The sequence below is a fragment of the Phyllobates terribilis genome, unplaced genomic scaffold (genome assembly GCF_046119375.1).
Source record: "Phyllobates terribilis strain yellow unplaced genomic scaffold, ASM4611937v1 Scaffold_1__5_contigs__length_1240528914, whole genome shotgun sequence".
NCBI classification, from domain to species: Eukaryota; Metazoa; Chordata; class Amphibia; order Anura; family Dendrobatidae; genus Phyllobates; species Phyllobates terribilis.
This window is the reverse complement of record NW_027362761.1, coordinates 274,803,291-274,820,428: the sequence shown is the minus strand read 5'-3', so window position 1 is coordinate 274,820,428 and position 17,138 is coordinate 274,803,291. Positions and strand designations below refer to the sequence as shown.

At 40.3% G+C, this 17,138-nt stretch overlaps 1 protein-coding gene across 1 annotated transcript; it reads left to right on the top strand.

Moving 5' to 3' along the window:
* Positions 1 to 7,393: 7,393 nt before the first annotated feature.
* Positions 7,394 to 16,751, top strand: CUNH12orf76 (chromosome unknown C12orf76 homolog). Its single transcript, XM_073672869.1, has 2 exons — positions 7,394 to 7,610; positions 13,677 to 16,751. Exons 1-2 carry the CDS (start codon positions 7,448 to 7,450, stop codon positions 13,760 to 13,762), a joined length of 249 nt encoding a protein of 82 aa, XP_073528970.1. The 5' UTR covers positions 7,394 to 7,447; the 3' UTR covers positions 13,763 to 16,751.
* The last annotated feature ends 387 nt before the right edge of the window (positions 16,752 to 17,138 follow it).

Sequence of the window (17,138 nt, the reverse complement as noted above, 5' to 3'; positions counted from 1 at the left end):
TTACAATGATCCTTCACTGATAGAGGTGAATAAGCTCTGATTGAGAGATATCTAAGTTAGTGTTCTCTCTGTTGCTAATGTGTATGTCACAACTTTCCCTCTAATACTTGAAGTAATTATCTACTGACAGTGGATGGATCACGTTTTTACCTTTATTGTTCACTTCTGTCTATTTCTGTGGTATTCAGTATTTAGTGTGAGCCCTAAGGCAACATTTTAATGTAATCTATTAAAAATTATCTTTTAATTGGGTTTTTTTGATGTGAGACATATATCTATTGTGTGCATGTGTGACATGCTTGTGTGTGCTGTGCTTTTGAGTATGGATGAGAGGACCCACGGAAATTTGGGTTCGTCTGGTTTGACCTAACTTTAATCCAAAGTTCGGTTCAGGTACCACAACTGTACCCGAACTTGAACTCGAATCCCACAGAAGTCAAGGATGACCCGAACTTTGGAGCAGGAAATCTCTCTCTCTCCTCCACCGGACACCCAAACTTTACTTTTCTTCTGAGACACGTCTGATGTGTGTGTTCTTTCTTAGTGTGACAGGTCTGATGAGTGCGCTGTGCTTGTGTAATGTGGATGATGTTTGCGCTGTGCTTGGATCATATGTCTGATGTGTGCACTGTGATTGTGTGACATATTTGATGTATGCGCTGTGCTCGCATGTACAATGTGTCACTTGTGTCACATGTACAATGTTTGCGCTGTGCTCGCGTTAACGTGTATGATGTTCGTGCTGTGCTCATGTGACGTTTACAATGTGAATGTTGTGTTTGTGTGACATTTCTGATGTGTGCACTGTGCTTGTGCGATATGTGTGCTTGTGTGACATCTAAAGTGTGCGCTATGCTTGATGTGTCTGATGTGCTTTTGTGATGTGCCTTACGTTTGCACTATGCTTGCGTGATATGTATAATGTGTGTGCTGTGCTTGTGTGAAGTGTTCAGTGCACTTACAGTAGCAACTAAAAGTTTTGCACTTTTTAAAAAGTGTGATTACTTCTGTCTGGTTGTTGTGATTCCAATTTCCTGGTGATTTTAGTAAACCGGAAGCAAATAATTGTCGGCTATAAGGAAGAAAATTGTGTTGGACATAGTTTTCAACATTTGTGCCAAATGTTCTGCATATTTTGTCATGGTTAGTCGAATTTTTGCCTACATTTTTTTTATTTTTTTTGTGTGTTTTTAGGTTAAAACATGGGAAAGACAAAGCCAAATTTATCACCAGATGTCAGGAAGCTTATTATTCTGAGAGTGAAGTCAGGCAAAATCCAAAAAGAGGTAGCTATGGAATTCAACTGTTTTCAGAGTCAAGTGTCACGTATATTAGAGAAAGAAAAAGAAGGTTATGGAACAGCTGACAAACCTATAAGTGGATGTGAGAGTAGGATTTATATTTATCTATCTGGACTCCATCTTGGATATTCTAAGTCCATTTTCTGTTTTCTTAAATGCAGTTTGAGCCAGTATGTGCGTGTGAGATAAGGAGTCTTTGGAATGTCTTTCTCTAAAGACTTAGAGAAACATAAGGAAGAAACGAAACTAGAAAGTGAGAGATTCCTATGAATCTAAAATCTGGGTGTAGACAGAATTATCTTTAGCCAATGAGATGTATGTATGCTAATGTCAGCACATATGTAGAGATAAGCTGAGCCAATTATATTGTTACCATGTATGACTATTAACAAGCTATAAAACCTTGACCGATGATGTAATGAAGTTAGATCTGCCCTGATGCTCAATGTATCAGACGTGGTTTTTCCGTGCACGTATTTGAATTTTACAATTTAGTTTGGAACAGGCACAACGTTTCACATTATGTGGCAACGACATGGATGACCACGGAAAACTTCCTCCAAAGTTGATCACATCATTAAGAAAAAGTCAATATCTGATGTCCATAAAAGTGCTGTACAGATTTCGCACAAAATGATCAAAGAATATGGGGTCAAAGTGAGTTGCCAAAATGTAGTGCAACGGCTAAGAGCAGTAGGAGTGAATGCACGAGCAGTAGGAGTGAATGCACGAGTACCAGTCAAGAAGCCTTTCATCTCTGCAAAGAACCGGAAGGCTCTTTGAGTTTGCCAAAGAACACAACCAATGGAAAGAGACAGATTGGTCTAAGGTGTTGTGGTCAGATGAATCAGAGTTCAATCTGTTTGATAGTAAAGGCAAGCAGTATATATACCGCCCAATTAGAAAACGTACTGATGTAAGGTAGCAAACACCTACAGTGAAACATGGTGTTGGCAATGTCATGGTTTGGGGCTGCTTTTCTGCATCTGTCATTGACCCTCTGCATATAATTGATGGAAATATGAATGCTGCCATGTACAAGGATATACTGGATAATGTAATGCTTCTACATGGTAAAACCAAAGTAGGCAGGGGGATGGAAACTCCAGCAAGACAATGATCCTAAACACACATCCAATTTAGTAAAAAATTGGTTAGCAAAGAAAAATGTTCGCATGTTGCAATGGCCAAGCCAATCACCTGATTTAAACCCTATAGAGCACCTTTGATATGAATTAGGGTGACAAGTTGGGAACCGTACCCATAGCAATAAAGATGAATTGTTTGCAGATTTGCAAATGTCATGGAGCAAGATCCCTCAAGATGTCTTGAATACCCTAGTGGCTTCAATGCCCTGTCAGTGTAGAGCAGTAATTAAAGCAAGAGATTATGCTACAAAAACACTAAGTTATGTCACTGTAAACAATGAATTACTCTCTATGTTTTGATCAATAAATAGTATATGCAAAACCTTTGGCAGTCAGTTTTCTTTAACCTCTTCACCCCGAAGCCTGTTTTCATCTTCCTGACCAGGCCATTTTTTTGAATTCTGACCACTGTCACTTTATGAAGTAATAACTCTGGAACGCTTTAACGGATCCTACTGATTCTGAGAACATTTTTTTGTGACATATTGTACTTCATGACAGTGGTAAAATTGATTTGATATGACACATTTATTTGTGAAAAAATGGGAAATTTGGAGAAAATTGTGAAAACATAGCAATTTTCAAACTTTTAATATTTATACCCTTAAATCAGAGAGTCATGTCAGACAAAATAGTTAATAAACAACATTTCCCACATGTCTACTTTATATCAGCAATTTTGGAAACATAATTTTTTTATTAGGAAGTTATAAGTGTTAAACGTTGACAAGCAATTTCTCATTTTTACAACAAAATTTCCAAAACCATTTTTTTAGGGACCACATCACATTTGCAGTGACTTTGTGGGGTCTATATGACAGAAAATACCCAAAGGTGACACCATTCTAAAAACTGCACCGCTAAAGGTGCTCAAAGCCACAATCAAAAAGTTTATGAACCCTTCAGGTGCTTCACAGGAATTAATGGAATGTGGAATGAAAAAATAAACATTTAACTTTTTTCACAAAAATGTTACTTTAGACCTATTTTTTTTTTACTTTCACAATGGTAACAGGAGAAAATGGACCCCAAAATGTGTTGTGCAATTTCTCCTGAGCACAGAGATACCCAATATGTGGGGGAAAACTACTGTTTTGGCACACGGCAGGACTAGGAAGGGAACGAGCGCCGTTTGACTTTTTGAATGTAAAATTTGCTGGTATAACTAGCGGACTCCATGTCGCATTTGGAGCCGCTGATAGGCCTAAACAGTGTAAACCGCCCACAAGTGACACCATTCTGGAAACTTAACTCCTCAGGGAACTTGTATAAATGTGTACTGAGCATTTTGAACCCCCAGGTGCTTCACAGTTTATAATGTTGAGCCATGAAAATAAAATAAAAAATCACATTTTTCCCACACAAATGTTTTTCAGCCCCATATTTTGCATTCTCACAAGGGTAACAGAAGAAATTGCACCATGCATTTTGTTGTGCAATTTCTCCTTACTATGCTGATACCCAATATGTGGAGGAAAACCACTGTTTGGGCGCACGGCAGGACTTGGAAGTGAAGGAGCGCCATTTGACTTTTTGTATGCAAAATTTGCAGGAATAATTAGCAGATGCCATGTCGCGTTTGGAGAGCCCGTGATGTGCCTAAAGAGTGGAAACCCCCCAACAAGTGACACCATTTTGGAAACTAGACCCCTCAGAGAACTTATCTAGATGTGTAGTGAACACCTTGAACCCCCAGGTGCTTCACAGAATTTTACAATGATGATCTGTGAAAATGAAAAAAATATATTTTTTCCACAAAAATGTTGTTTTAGCCCCATATCTTTCAATTTTCACAAGGATAGCAGGAGAAAATGGACCCCAAAATTTGTTGCGTAATTTCTCTGGAGTAAGCTGATACCCCATATGTGATTGAAAACTACTTTTGAGGCATAGTGCAAAGCTTAGAAGGGAAGAAGCGTCAGTTTAGATTTTGCTGGACTGGTTTGAGGGTGCCATGTCATATTGGTAGAGCCCCTGAGGTGCCAGAACAGCGGAACCCCCCCATAAGTGACCCCATTTTATAAACTACACCTCTCAATGAATTCATGTAGGGATGCAGTGATCATATTGACACCACAGGTGTGTCACAGCATTTTATAACATTGGGCAGTGAAGAAAAAATAATTACATTTTTACCACCAAAATTTTGGTTTAGCCCGATATTACATTTTCACACTGGGAAATGGGTAAAAATGGCACCAAAATTTGTCCCCCAATTTCTGGTGAATGTAGAAATACCCCATATGTGGCCGTACAGTACTGCTTAGCCACATGGCAAGACTCGGGAGGGATGGAGCGCTATTTGCCTCCTGGAGCACAGATTTTTCTGGAATAGTTTGCAGACTCCATATACAGAGCCCCTAAGTACTAGAAGACCAGAATCCCTCCTCAAATGACCCCATTTTAGAAATTATACCCCTGTGGGAACTTATTTACAGGTGCAATGACAATTTTGACTCCATGGGTATTTTCTAGAAACAAACAGCAGTGGATGTTGCTGAGTGAAAATGTCAAACTGCCATTGTAGTGACCAGTACGTTGTAGTGGCCAGTATGTTGTAGTGCCTGCACATTGTGCCCAGCTAGTGCTTCTGGAGACACCCACCCGTAAATTAGGCAGGCTCTCATCGCTACAGAAATGCCAAACATGTGAATGCTAAATGTGGTTTAGGCACACTGGGGTTCAGAAGGGAGGGGGGCATTTGGATTTGGGAGCGCAGAATTCACTGCATTTCTTTTGGGGGGAGAGGAGCCATTTAGCTTTTCCAGAGCCTTTTTACTAACAGTAATGTAGAAGCCCCCTATATTTCAGATAACAGATAACGGACTTGAGTGGGGGCTTTTTTTGTGGATTGAGTTGAAGCTTTTATTGGGAACATTTTACATAACATGTTGGATCACATTTATCCAGCGCACTACGCTGAGCACTTACTTTTGGGTTTCCATCTAAATCTTCGAGGGAAGTGATTCAAATGAAACCCCCGAGGGATCAATTTACTATGGACTTCACCTGGCTTCTGTTCAGCGTTGTCCTTCTTTTCAGAAGTGCACAAAACTGTGGCAGACCGCACTTTTATGCATTGTAGAAAAGACAGATCATAGGCCAGACGGCTTCCTCAGTGTCTCCATCTGCCTCATTGTAGGAAATCTTCCACTGCTGGTTCTGTCTGAATCCCGTATTTCAGAGATTTACAAGGAAACCCCGGTGTACGCGCTCAGTGCAGAGTGCAAGATAAATGTGCGCCGAGCCATACTGTGATCTCTGGGAGGCAGAATGAACAAATCAACAGCAGGTGAAGAATTGGTTTTATTTCTTTTTTACGTCATTCCTCATGCGGTATAAGTGATTAGACTACTTTATTCTTCGGATCTGTGCGATTACAGCAATTACACAGTTAAATATAGGATTTTTATGTTTGGCTGCTGTCACACACTAAAAGATGCTTTTTTTTTGCAAAAGCATCGCCATATTTTGATAGCTACAATTTTTCCATATTTCGGCCGACAGAATTCCATGCTTGGCAAACTTCTTAATAACATTTCACAATGCTGAAACTGGGATACCAAGGTCTTTTGAGATGGCCTATACCCTTTGGAAGTCATGTGTTTGCTAATAATAGCAGTTCTGATGTCCTCAGACAGCTCCTATGTCTTCCCCATTGTGACAAAGGATCAGGGCGCACCATGTGGCTTTTTAAAACACTGAAGTCATCATTCACTGGCTAATTCATGCCACATGGGCACTGACAATTAAGCACAGGAGAATCTTTTTTGTGATTTACCACAAGCAAGTCAGAATGTGTTTCCATACTAAAGTAATGCAAAGGGTGCCAATACTAGTGACACAGCAAGTTTTAGGTTTTTCTATTTTTCCCTCCCATTGTTTTTGGTTTTAAATTATTGTTTATCATTTGCTCTTTTGTATTTAACACGAGGGCTCTATACAAAAAAACTGTTTCACTTGATTCATTTTTTTTCAAGAGATATTCCACATTATGTACTTAAACTTCATGGGTGCCAATAACAATGAACAGGACTATATACGGCACGTGTCAGGTAGGGGTTAATTAAATGACCATACCTATATTCAAAAGCATTTTGGTTAAAATTAAGGCCTCGCATTATGATAACTTCATGCACTTTCAGTTCATCACCAGGAAAACGGCATCACAATAACCAGACAGAAGTAATCACACTATTAAAAAAAAAATGCAAAACTTTTGGTCGTCACTGTATGCTATGCATTGCACTGCTTTTGTGAAGGGTGCTTCATACTTATGTGACGTCCGAATTGTGTTTTTTTGTCCAACCTCCATTTTATTTAATACTCATAGCCTTGTGCTAGAGAAAAATAATGAAATTAGCTATTCCTTCTGTATTTGTTTACAGGTCTGACACTACAACACATGACCACTTCAGCCAATCACTGAGCCAAGGTAGACGGTACAAGCGGCTGAGTCCAGTGATTGGCTGCAGCGGTCACGTGTAATTGTGAAGTAACCGATGCCAGCTGCGAAATAAAACTGAAGCAGTTGTGGAGAAGCTAAATAATTCTGATTTTCTTATTTTCCCTCAAGCATATGGGCATAAATAAAATGGAAAACCCCTTTCAGAGAGGGGGTCCATACACTATTCTCACACAGGGGGTCCTTTGCACTCAGTGTCTGCCCCACTCATATTATATCCCACAGTATATACTATACTATATCCCAAAGTTTACCATACACTACCCTATGTCCCATATTATACACTATACTATAAAATATCCCATAGTTTACCATACACTACCCTATGTCCCATATTATACACTATACAAGTACAGCACACCACTCTGTGGAACACAGCAGCCTGCACACGGAGCCGCCATCCTGCCTCCACCTCACGCAGGACTCGTCACACTCCTGAGGTAATCGCTCGATCCAGTCATCCGTCAGCTCCTCCCAGTCAGGTCAGTAGAGCTCCTCCTCCAGGATCCCGGCCCCGCCCTCCTGCTGCAGAGATGGAGCACGGCATGGTGCTGAGGAGGATGGAGACTGTGCGCGGGCTGACACCGCTGCTCCTGATCCTGCACCTGTCACTGTACACACACAGCGGCCATGCCCAGACAGACAGCACGCCGGAGCACAGCCGCCCGTATCATGTGCTGCTCAAACAGAACCTGGGTGAGTCCAGCGCTCTGTCCGCCCGTCCTCGGGCTCAGTGTACGGGGTGGGAGAGGAAGGACAAGCAGGAGCGCAGACTCAGCATCACCAGGGCCAAGGCAGCTCCTCCAGGACAGCGGAGCGGGGATGGATCTGCTGCCATGTCTACAGCCATTATCCCTTCATTATTGGCGCGGGTGTTTGTCTATAGGGACGCAGATTCAGAAAATGGGGTCATGGGCAGCAGCTGAAGTGAATCCAGCACATGGCAGTCTCTGCCAGCCACAGGGCCACCTACAACAGCTGTAGTCGTGTGTGGCTGCTGCTTGATGCCTTGATCCTGTATATACACTCCTCCACATGACATTGCAGCACCCAGAAGGAAAAGTTGTGCAGTGATGGATAGACATTAGTGATGAGCGAGCGTTAACGTTTAACCCTTTCGCCGAGCACGCTCGGGTGCTTTCCGAGTATCTTCGGCATGCTCGTATATTATGTTTGAGTCCCTGCGTCTGCATGATCTACGGCTGTTAGACCGCTTCAACACATTCAGGGACTGCCTGTTTGTTAATGAATCCTCACATGTGTTGAGGCGGTTTAACAGCCATAAATCATGCAGATGCAGGGACTCTAACATAATATACGAGCACGCCGAAAATAGTCGGAAAGCCCCCGAGCGTGCTCGGCGAAAGGGTTAAATGAGCACGCTCACTCATCACTAATAGACATGATAATGATATACGTGGTCATATAAATCGTTTAAGAGTTGAAATCCTGCTGACAGATTCCCTTTAAAGGGAAATTCTCAATTTTGAAAGTTAAATGGATAGGGATTAATAGGGAATAACTTCACTATTGCTGGGGGTATGACCGCTGGGACCCCTATAAATTTTGAAAACTGGGGTTCTATGAATGAAGCAGTGGTCTATCTCTGGTTCCACTTATTCTTAAGGGAGTGCAAAAGACCAGCTGAGCACAGCGAGCTATCTCCGGCAGTCTCATTATGAATGAATGGAGCATCAGTTCAACCACCGCACCATTCACACAGGGCTTTTTAAACACCGATTCTCAGGATCGGTGGGGTTCCCAGTGGTTGGACCCCCAGAGATCAAAAAGGTATCCCCTATATTATAGTGATCATAAGGCTGCTTAGTTGAAAACTCTGAGTGAAGCGGCATGATGTTCTTCAGGACCGATACAATATTGGGCTGGTGGTTTTATTATTATGGCAGATTAGTGTATATCATATGCAGCACCAAAGAACAAAAGTAATAAAGTATGCAAGATGCACAACAAAGCCTAACAAAAGAAAGCCACAAATATAGATCTAAAGATGTTTGGATCAATTTGTTCCTTACAAAAGCAAATTGTGTTCGTATGTCATCCCTGCCTAGACTATACACCTCCAGCACTTGTACAACAAAAGTTTATAAAGATTATGCATTTTTACCCGGGGCCACAAATTCTGTTACATTGGAAGCAACGTATATGGGCTGTTGTTTGCCATATGTCACAGCTCAAAATGATTCATTCATACAAACTGACTAAAGAATAGTCGGGACTCGTACTTTTCTGTTTACATCCACCACTGGCTTTAAAATTAGTCTGTCAGCCCAAACTTACAATATAAACGAAACACTCAGCTTAGTAGGGGATATAGCCGATATAAAAATCATACGTTTGAGGTATGTGCACATTGAGTTACTTTAGGATTTTTGGGGGCTTAAGAACCAAATAGTGTAAATATGATATAAAACATCACTAACTTTATTGAAAATGCATCAGATAAAAACATATAAAACAATAAAATTAAACCATAAAATAAAAAAGAAGTGGGACAATCCAAAGTCCTATATACAGTGGGGAAAATAAGTATTTGATAAACTACCGATATTGCGAGTTTTCCCACCTACAAAGAATGGAGAGGTCTGTAATTTTTATCGTAGGTACGCTTCAACTGTGAGAGACAGAATCTAAAAATAAAAACCAGAAAAATCACATTATATGATTTTTACTTAATTACTTTGCATTTTATTGCATGAAATAAGTATTTGATCACATACCAACCAGCAACAATTCTGGCTCTCACAGACCTGTTAGTTTTTCTTTAAGAAGCCCTACTACTCTGCACTCGTTACCTGTATTAATTGCATCTGTTTGAACTCATTACCTGTAAAAAATGCACCTGTCCACACACTCAATCAATCACACTCCAACCTCTTCACCATGGCCAAAACCAAAGAGCTGTCTAAGGACACCAGGGACAAAATTGTAGACCTGTACAAGGCTGGGATGAACTACAGGACAATAGGCAAGCAGCTTGTTGAGAAGCTTGTATTGAAGGGAGGATGGATGGGGTCATGTATCGCGAGATTTTGGCCAACAACCTCCTTCCCTCAGTAGAGAATTGAAGATAGGTTGTGACTGGGTCTTTCAGCGTGACAATGACCCGAAACACACAGCCAGGGCAACTAAGTAGTGGCTCTGTAAGAAGCATTTCCAGGTCCTGGAGTGGCCAAGCTGGTTTCCAGACCTGAACGCAATCAGAAATGTTTGGAGGGATTTGAAACTCAATGTTGTCCAGCGACAGCCCAGAAACCTGAAAGATCTGGAGAAGATCTGTATGGAGGAGTGGGACAAAATCCCTGCTGCAGTGTGTGCAAACGTGGTCAAGAACTACAGGAAACGTCTGACCTCTGTAATTGCAAACAAAGGATTCTGTACCAAATATTAAGTTGTTTTTCTATTGTATCAAATACTTATTTCATGCAATAAAATGCAGATTAATTATGTAAAAACCATACAGTGTGATTTTCTGGATTTTTTTTTAGATTCTGTCTCTCACAGTTGAAGTGTACCTACACTAAAAATTACAGACCTCTCCATTCTTTGTAGGTGGGAAAACTTGCAAAGTCAGCTGTGTTTCAAATACTTATTTTCCCCACTGTATGTGTAAGGTTAGGCACATATAGAATAACACATTCAAATAATTCCAAACCAAAGATAATAGGTCTATGTATAAATATGCTTAAAACAATATAGCAGCTGTAAATCCAAAATGTAAAACATTAAAAAAGGACTACTATATCAAAACATATCATAAATACAGAGAAAAATCATAAATATGTAAATAGAAAGTCAAGATAATAATGATAGCCAAGAGATCATAGTGGGCCCAAATTCACAGAGATAATATCAAAGTGCCTATTTATTTTTTATTATGAAGTTATGATTATTAAGCTGGTCATATGTTCAGTCTTTTTGAGGCAGGTGCCAGGATTTCGCCTGGAACCCGCCTGAAAAAGCTCCACACAAAGTGAACATAATGCACAGCAATGTAAAAACGACTTTACTGTGCACAAATTCTGTATTTTGTTTCTTCTGTTAACCACTTCAGGGTTCAGAAAAAGTGAAGCTGATAAAAGAAGTAGCATGTTACTTCTTCTCGCTAGTTATAATTTAAACAACTGAAAAAAGATGCCGCAGAAACAACTGCAAAACCGCCAGTGAAGCCACTTCAATAAAACGTCTGCTGGCTTTTTCCTGAATTGTCTTCAACAAAGAAAGTCTTGGTGGCTCCACCGTCAGAATAATGACATCATGTGCACATACCCAAAGAAGGAGCGTTTCCTGAAGCAGTCTCCACTTGAAAACCTCTTATTTTTGACCACCTCAAAAAAATTCTATATGCACATAGGCAAAATTTTGAGTGAGCTTTACTGTTGTCAAAATTGCCAATAGTAAAGCATCCTGAGACCATTCGTAAGTTGGGTTGTTTTTCATCCAAGGGAGTAGGGTCACTCACAATTTTTCCTAAGCGCACTGCCATGAATAAGGAATGGTATCTAATCATCCTGCAAGAGCATCTTCTCCAGCATAGTGGAGCACCAAGGTACAAGGCAAATATTAACCAAGTGGCTCGGTGAGTAAAACATTGACATTTTGGTTCAATGGCAAGGAAACTCCCCAGATTTCAATCCTATTGAGAACCTGTGGCCAATCCTCAAAAAGTGGGCAAACAAAACCACAGAATTTGTGATACACTCCATGCATCGATTAGACAAGAATGGGTTGTTATCAGTCAGGATTTGGCCCAGACACTGTTATCCAGCCTGCCAGGAGAATTAACAGAAGTCTTGAAAAATAAGGGACAGCAAACTTTGTGAAAACTAAGATTTGTGTCAGTCTCAACAATTGTACATGCCACTGATGGAATCATTGACTTCAGTGAGGCAAATGGATTCCAACTTACTGAGTTTGACCTCATTTCCGGTGGTAGCTGTCATTTTAGCCAGTAACAATAGCATAGACAGAAGCACCATACAGGGTCACAAACAAGTCATAAACAGGGACACAGACATTATTTGAATCTGACGTAGAAGAAAACTGTAAAAAAAAAAATCTAAACATCTCAGAATACTTATGACGATAAAGGTATGATAAATTACTTGTATAAGTTTCCATTCTAAATGTGCACTGTAATTATTTCATTAATACATTACCATTGCTGAAATTTAGTTGATTTCCCTTGTACCCGGTAGAGTACTATGGTTTACTTATGTGAAGACTGAATCTGTAGAACAGTGTAATGGCTCTTCATTCAGCCTATGATCGCTTTGCACTTCATAATACAAAGCAATACTTTTGTACAGCAGCCTTCAAATGCTATTCACAATGTCAAAAGAGGAAAGAAGACAAAGAAAGTCATTTTAAAAAGTCATGAGAAAAAGTAACTATATATATATATATATATATATATATATATATATATATATATATATATATATATATATATATATATATATATATATATATATACACAGTGTATATGTGTGTGTATATATAACACAGTTGTGCTCAAAAGTTTACATACCCCTGCAGAATTTTTCCTTTCTTGGCCGTGTTTCAGAGAATATGAATGATAACAAAAACTTTTTCTCCACTCATGGTTATTGGTTGGGTGAAGCCATTTATTGAGTGAATTTCTGGAATCCAGACAGACTTTTACATTTTTCATCCAGCCACTAACGTTTCTGGATTGTGAGTCATGGGGAATGCAAAAGAATTGTCAACGGATCTACGGGAAAAGGTAGTTGAACTCTATAACACAGGAAAGGGATACAAAAAAATATCCAAGGAATTGATAATGCCAGTTAGCAGCGTTCAAACTGTCGTTAACAAATGGAAAGTCAGGAGCTCTGTAAAAACCAAATCACAGTCAGGTAGACCAACAAAAATTTCGGCCACAATTGCCAGGAAAATTGTTCGGGATGCAAAGAAAAACCCACAAATAACATCAGCTGAAATTCAGGACTCTGAAAACTAGCGGTGTGGCTGTTTCAAGATGCACAATAAGGAGGCACTTGAAGAAAAAGTAGATGCATCTGACTAGCTTTTTAGAAGGACCAGGGCCTGTGTGCGTCAGTCTGCTGGATGGAGCAGAGTTAAGAGTGCTGCTGGTGAGTGACCAGCCAAAATGTGAGCTGCAGCTGAGAGAGAGAGACTTGCCGGGGTCTCTCTCTGAATGGCAACTACATGAGTCAGCTAAGAAAACTGAGCAGTCTGTGTGTGCAGATAACCATGTGAAAGCTGCAGCCTGTTCAGTGTGAACTGTACATGTAGTTAAATACTTTTGTTTGGTGCTGGAAGCTGCTGGAGCAGCATATTTTCATGACAGATCACTTTATGGTGTAGAACTTTTTTGCCATTGCACGAACCATTATTAAATTATGTTTGAAACATCCAAAAAACTGATGTTAGTGCCAAGTAACTCCACTAGGGGGTTGTCTTGTATTGGATTTAAAGCTAGACCTAGTAGTTACCATAGGGTTATGAACGTTTACAATAGGACGGTCTGACATGGCTGCTTTTTCCAAAAAATAAACACTTCTTTAAATGGGTTGTCTGGTATTGCAAGTCATCTCCATACAAATAAATAGGACAGAACTACAATGTCACACACAAACTGTAGAGAGAGGTGGCACTATTTTTAAAAGAAAGCAGCCATGTTTTTCGAAACTTGTGTCAGTTAACATCTGAATACACTATGCACTGTAATACTTAGACTAATTATATATTTTCTTCCAGTTCTCCTTGGAAGCGTCTTAGGTGTCCTGTTCATTGCTATGATCCTCCTGGCTGTCTGTGTGTATAAACCTATAAGAAGACGATAGCAGAGATATGGACTAAACAGGAAAGAAGGATTAACAACACCCCTCGATCATCAGTCTCTGGTCCCAGGGAGTGGTTGCCCAACTTTCATCAGGATGGAAAAAGAGATTTCTGATTCTCTTCTGTATGCTGCTTCTAATGATTTTTTTTCTAATAATTATTTTATTATTCTGTACATAACTGTCCTCAAAACAATGCTCAGCTTCAATTTATGTGACCATAAATACAGTGATATTTTTTGGTGTGCAGCAGTAAGGTTGAGAATAAAGTAATTACAAGGGCTGAAATGATCTTCCACTGACAGGTACAATTGTATTTGTGTTGCCTCAATCCTTATTTGAGTGGGTGACCCAACTTCTATATGTTATATTTCTTTGGGACACTGGACTAAATTTCTATAATGTATGTGCAGTATTAGATTTTTGACTATTTCATTGTTTTTTTTCTTTCTGAGCAAGCATGTCATTTAAGTTTTACTATGTATTTAAAATAAACAGCAAATGTGCTTTTTATGTTAAACTTGTGTGTTTCATGATATGACCACACATTGTGGTTTTGCTGCAAAAAAATGTTTGCAGCATTTTACTGTACCAGCATGCTGCTTATTTTTTCTTTGCAGATTTGAAGCAATTTCAAAACTGCACGATGTCAATTCTTTAAGAGTTTTTCACTCAGTCAAATTAATCGGAAAACACTTATAAAAAAAACCACATGAAAAATGCTCATATGTTACACAGCATTTTTTCTGCCAACACTCCATAATTTTCAGGCAATTTTTCTGCTGCAAATAAAGAACATATGCACATTCCCTAAGAAGGTTATAATGAATGATGAGTGTGTTGCTAGTCACTACTCACGGACAAGCTATAAGGCTGGTAGTCCAGATGTCTGGGGTCAGATACCAAGAGGGCTAGTCATAAACAAAGGGGTAAGGCTAAGGTGTAGTCAGGTCAGGATTCCACGAAGGTAGCAGATAAAGATAAAGGGCTAGTCAAACGGATGGTCAGAGGCAAGGTCAGGCAGCAGCAAATCAGTGACAGAACACTGAAGAACAAGGCAAACATTCACTACCGAGCTAAGGCTACAGGTGGCAGTAATCGGAGGCAGCCAGCCAGCTAAATAGCCAGAAAATCACTCAGAACAGGAGACACCTGTAGGAAACTCATCACGCCACCACAGCCTCAGATTGGACGGCTGAGCTGTCACTTACCACACTGAGTGGAGTAATCGTGACAATGAGAGTAACCTAAATTTTTCAATGAGTAGCCCCAGTTTTTCATTAAGTCACTTTTTCTATTTTGTTTTGTAGTATTTGTCGTAGAGAATCCATACAGATCTCTCCAAGGAGAGGACATGTCCCCCATATATTGAACATATGGGCAGAGAGAAAGAACTAACACTTCAACCTCCATTTAAGTAGATCTCCACATTAAACATATAGGATTAATTATAGCTGGGAAGAGAACTAGAGCCATCTCCATTGAAGTAGGGCCCTCCTGCGGTGATCATTTAATTACAGCAGGGAGATTTGCTGGGAAGAAGACAAAACTGGGATTTGTTTAATCAGAGGTGGAGAAGTATCTTTCCCAGGGATAGTGGAGGTTTGCAACGATCCGATATTTAGAGGAGATATATTTTCGGTGTCGTAGTGAGCAGTGATTTGGTCAGACTATTTCCCGCACAATGGTTAGGTGATAGTCATGACATTGCTGGACATTCAATGTTGCCTTTCACCTTAACAGATGCAATCTTCAGCATACATAACTTCCTTTTCCCAGAAGAAAAACCTGAATCTAAACAATACAAAAGACGCAATGTTTGTCTTCAGCTGTCTATGGTTTTCTTATCCACAAAGACTTTTCAGCTAGACCATTATTATCTCTAAATACATTTGATCCAATGTGTTATCTTTAAGGTTAGGAAGCTAATTTGATGTTAAACGGACTGTCAGCACAGAATGACTGTTAAAATCAAGTACAGGTGCTCGGTGCATCACGGCAGGACCAAACATTTAAATACACCTTCCCATCTATTTGTTGTCCCTCTATCTCCACCGCAACCTTATATGATTGGCAGCTCTAGCTGTCACTAACAACTAGCAGTCAGGATACAAATTAATGATATCATATTTTTATATGAGTGAGTAGGGAAAATGTAGACTTGGTTAATCATATCTCTGCAGTGTTGACCCCTGTTATCTCTTATTTTTGTGTCACATTGTTTAATGTTTGCTAAAGATGGGGATTTTTCCTACTGGTTTTTGATAGTTATCAGACAGAAGTAGTGGATAATATGGAGAGAAAAAACACATTAATGAAACATGAGACTTTACTTTGGGTATATTTGTGGCCTGTAAATCTAAAGCATGCGCCAGTTTTAATGAATGGCTTGCTGGAGTATGATACTTCCAATATAAGTCTATTTCCGCAGAGTATCCAATTCAAACTACTAATATTGACCTACAAAGCCATCCATAAACTGTCTCCTCTGTATATCTCTGAACTAATCTCCCGATATTTTCCCTCACAATCTCCGGTCCTCCCAAGACCTCCTTCTCTCCTCCACACTTACTCGTTCCTCACCCAATCGCCCCCAAGACTTCTCCTGAATATCCCCCATCCTCTGGAATTCTGTGCCCCAACAGGTCTGACTATCCACCACATTCAGAGCCTTCAGACGGAACTTGAAAACCCATCTCTTCAAGATAGCCTACAGCCTGCCATGACCCCGCTACCTCCTCAACACCACTGGAGCTGCCACCTCACCAACCCCCGAGCTGCTGCAACCTCCCAATTTACTGTCTCCTTCCCCATCATCCTGTAGAATATAAGCCCGCGAGGGCAGGGTCCTCTTCCCTCTGTACCAGTCTATCATTGTTAGTTTGTTTACTGTATGTGATATCTGTATTGTGTATGTAACCGATTCTCATGTACAGCACCATGGAATCAATGGTGCTATATAAATAAATAATAATAATTTGTAAAAAGCAAAGTTGCCTATTTTTTATTTTAAAGCAATAAAAAGAAGTTGAATTCAAAAGTAAATATAGCCTCTAAATCAGGGGTCTCAAACACGCGGCCCGCGGGCCGCATGCGGCCCCTGAGGCTGCTTTATGCGGCCCGCAGGCACAGACCCCTTGACGATCCCGACCTGGTCCAGGAGGAGCCGCCGACAGCAGCGCTGAATTGCCGCACAGAGACTGTTTCCCAGCACTGTATTTCCAATGCCAGCCGCTGGCCAATCAGAGGCCAGCAGCTGATATCTGCGTGTCGGCGCAGCGAGTATGACGTCATTGCCATATGCAGATGTCAGCTGCTGGCCTCTGATTGGCCGGCGGCTGACATTGAAAATGCTGTGCTGGGAGACAGTCTCTGTGCG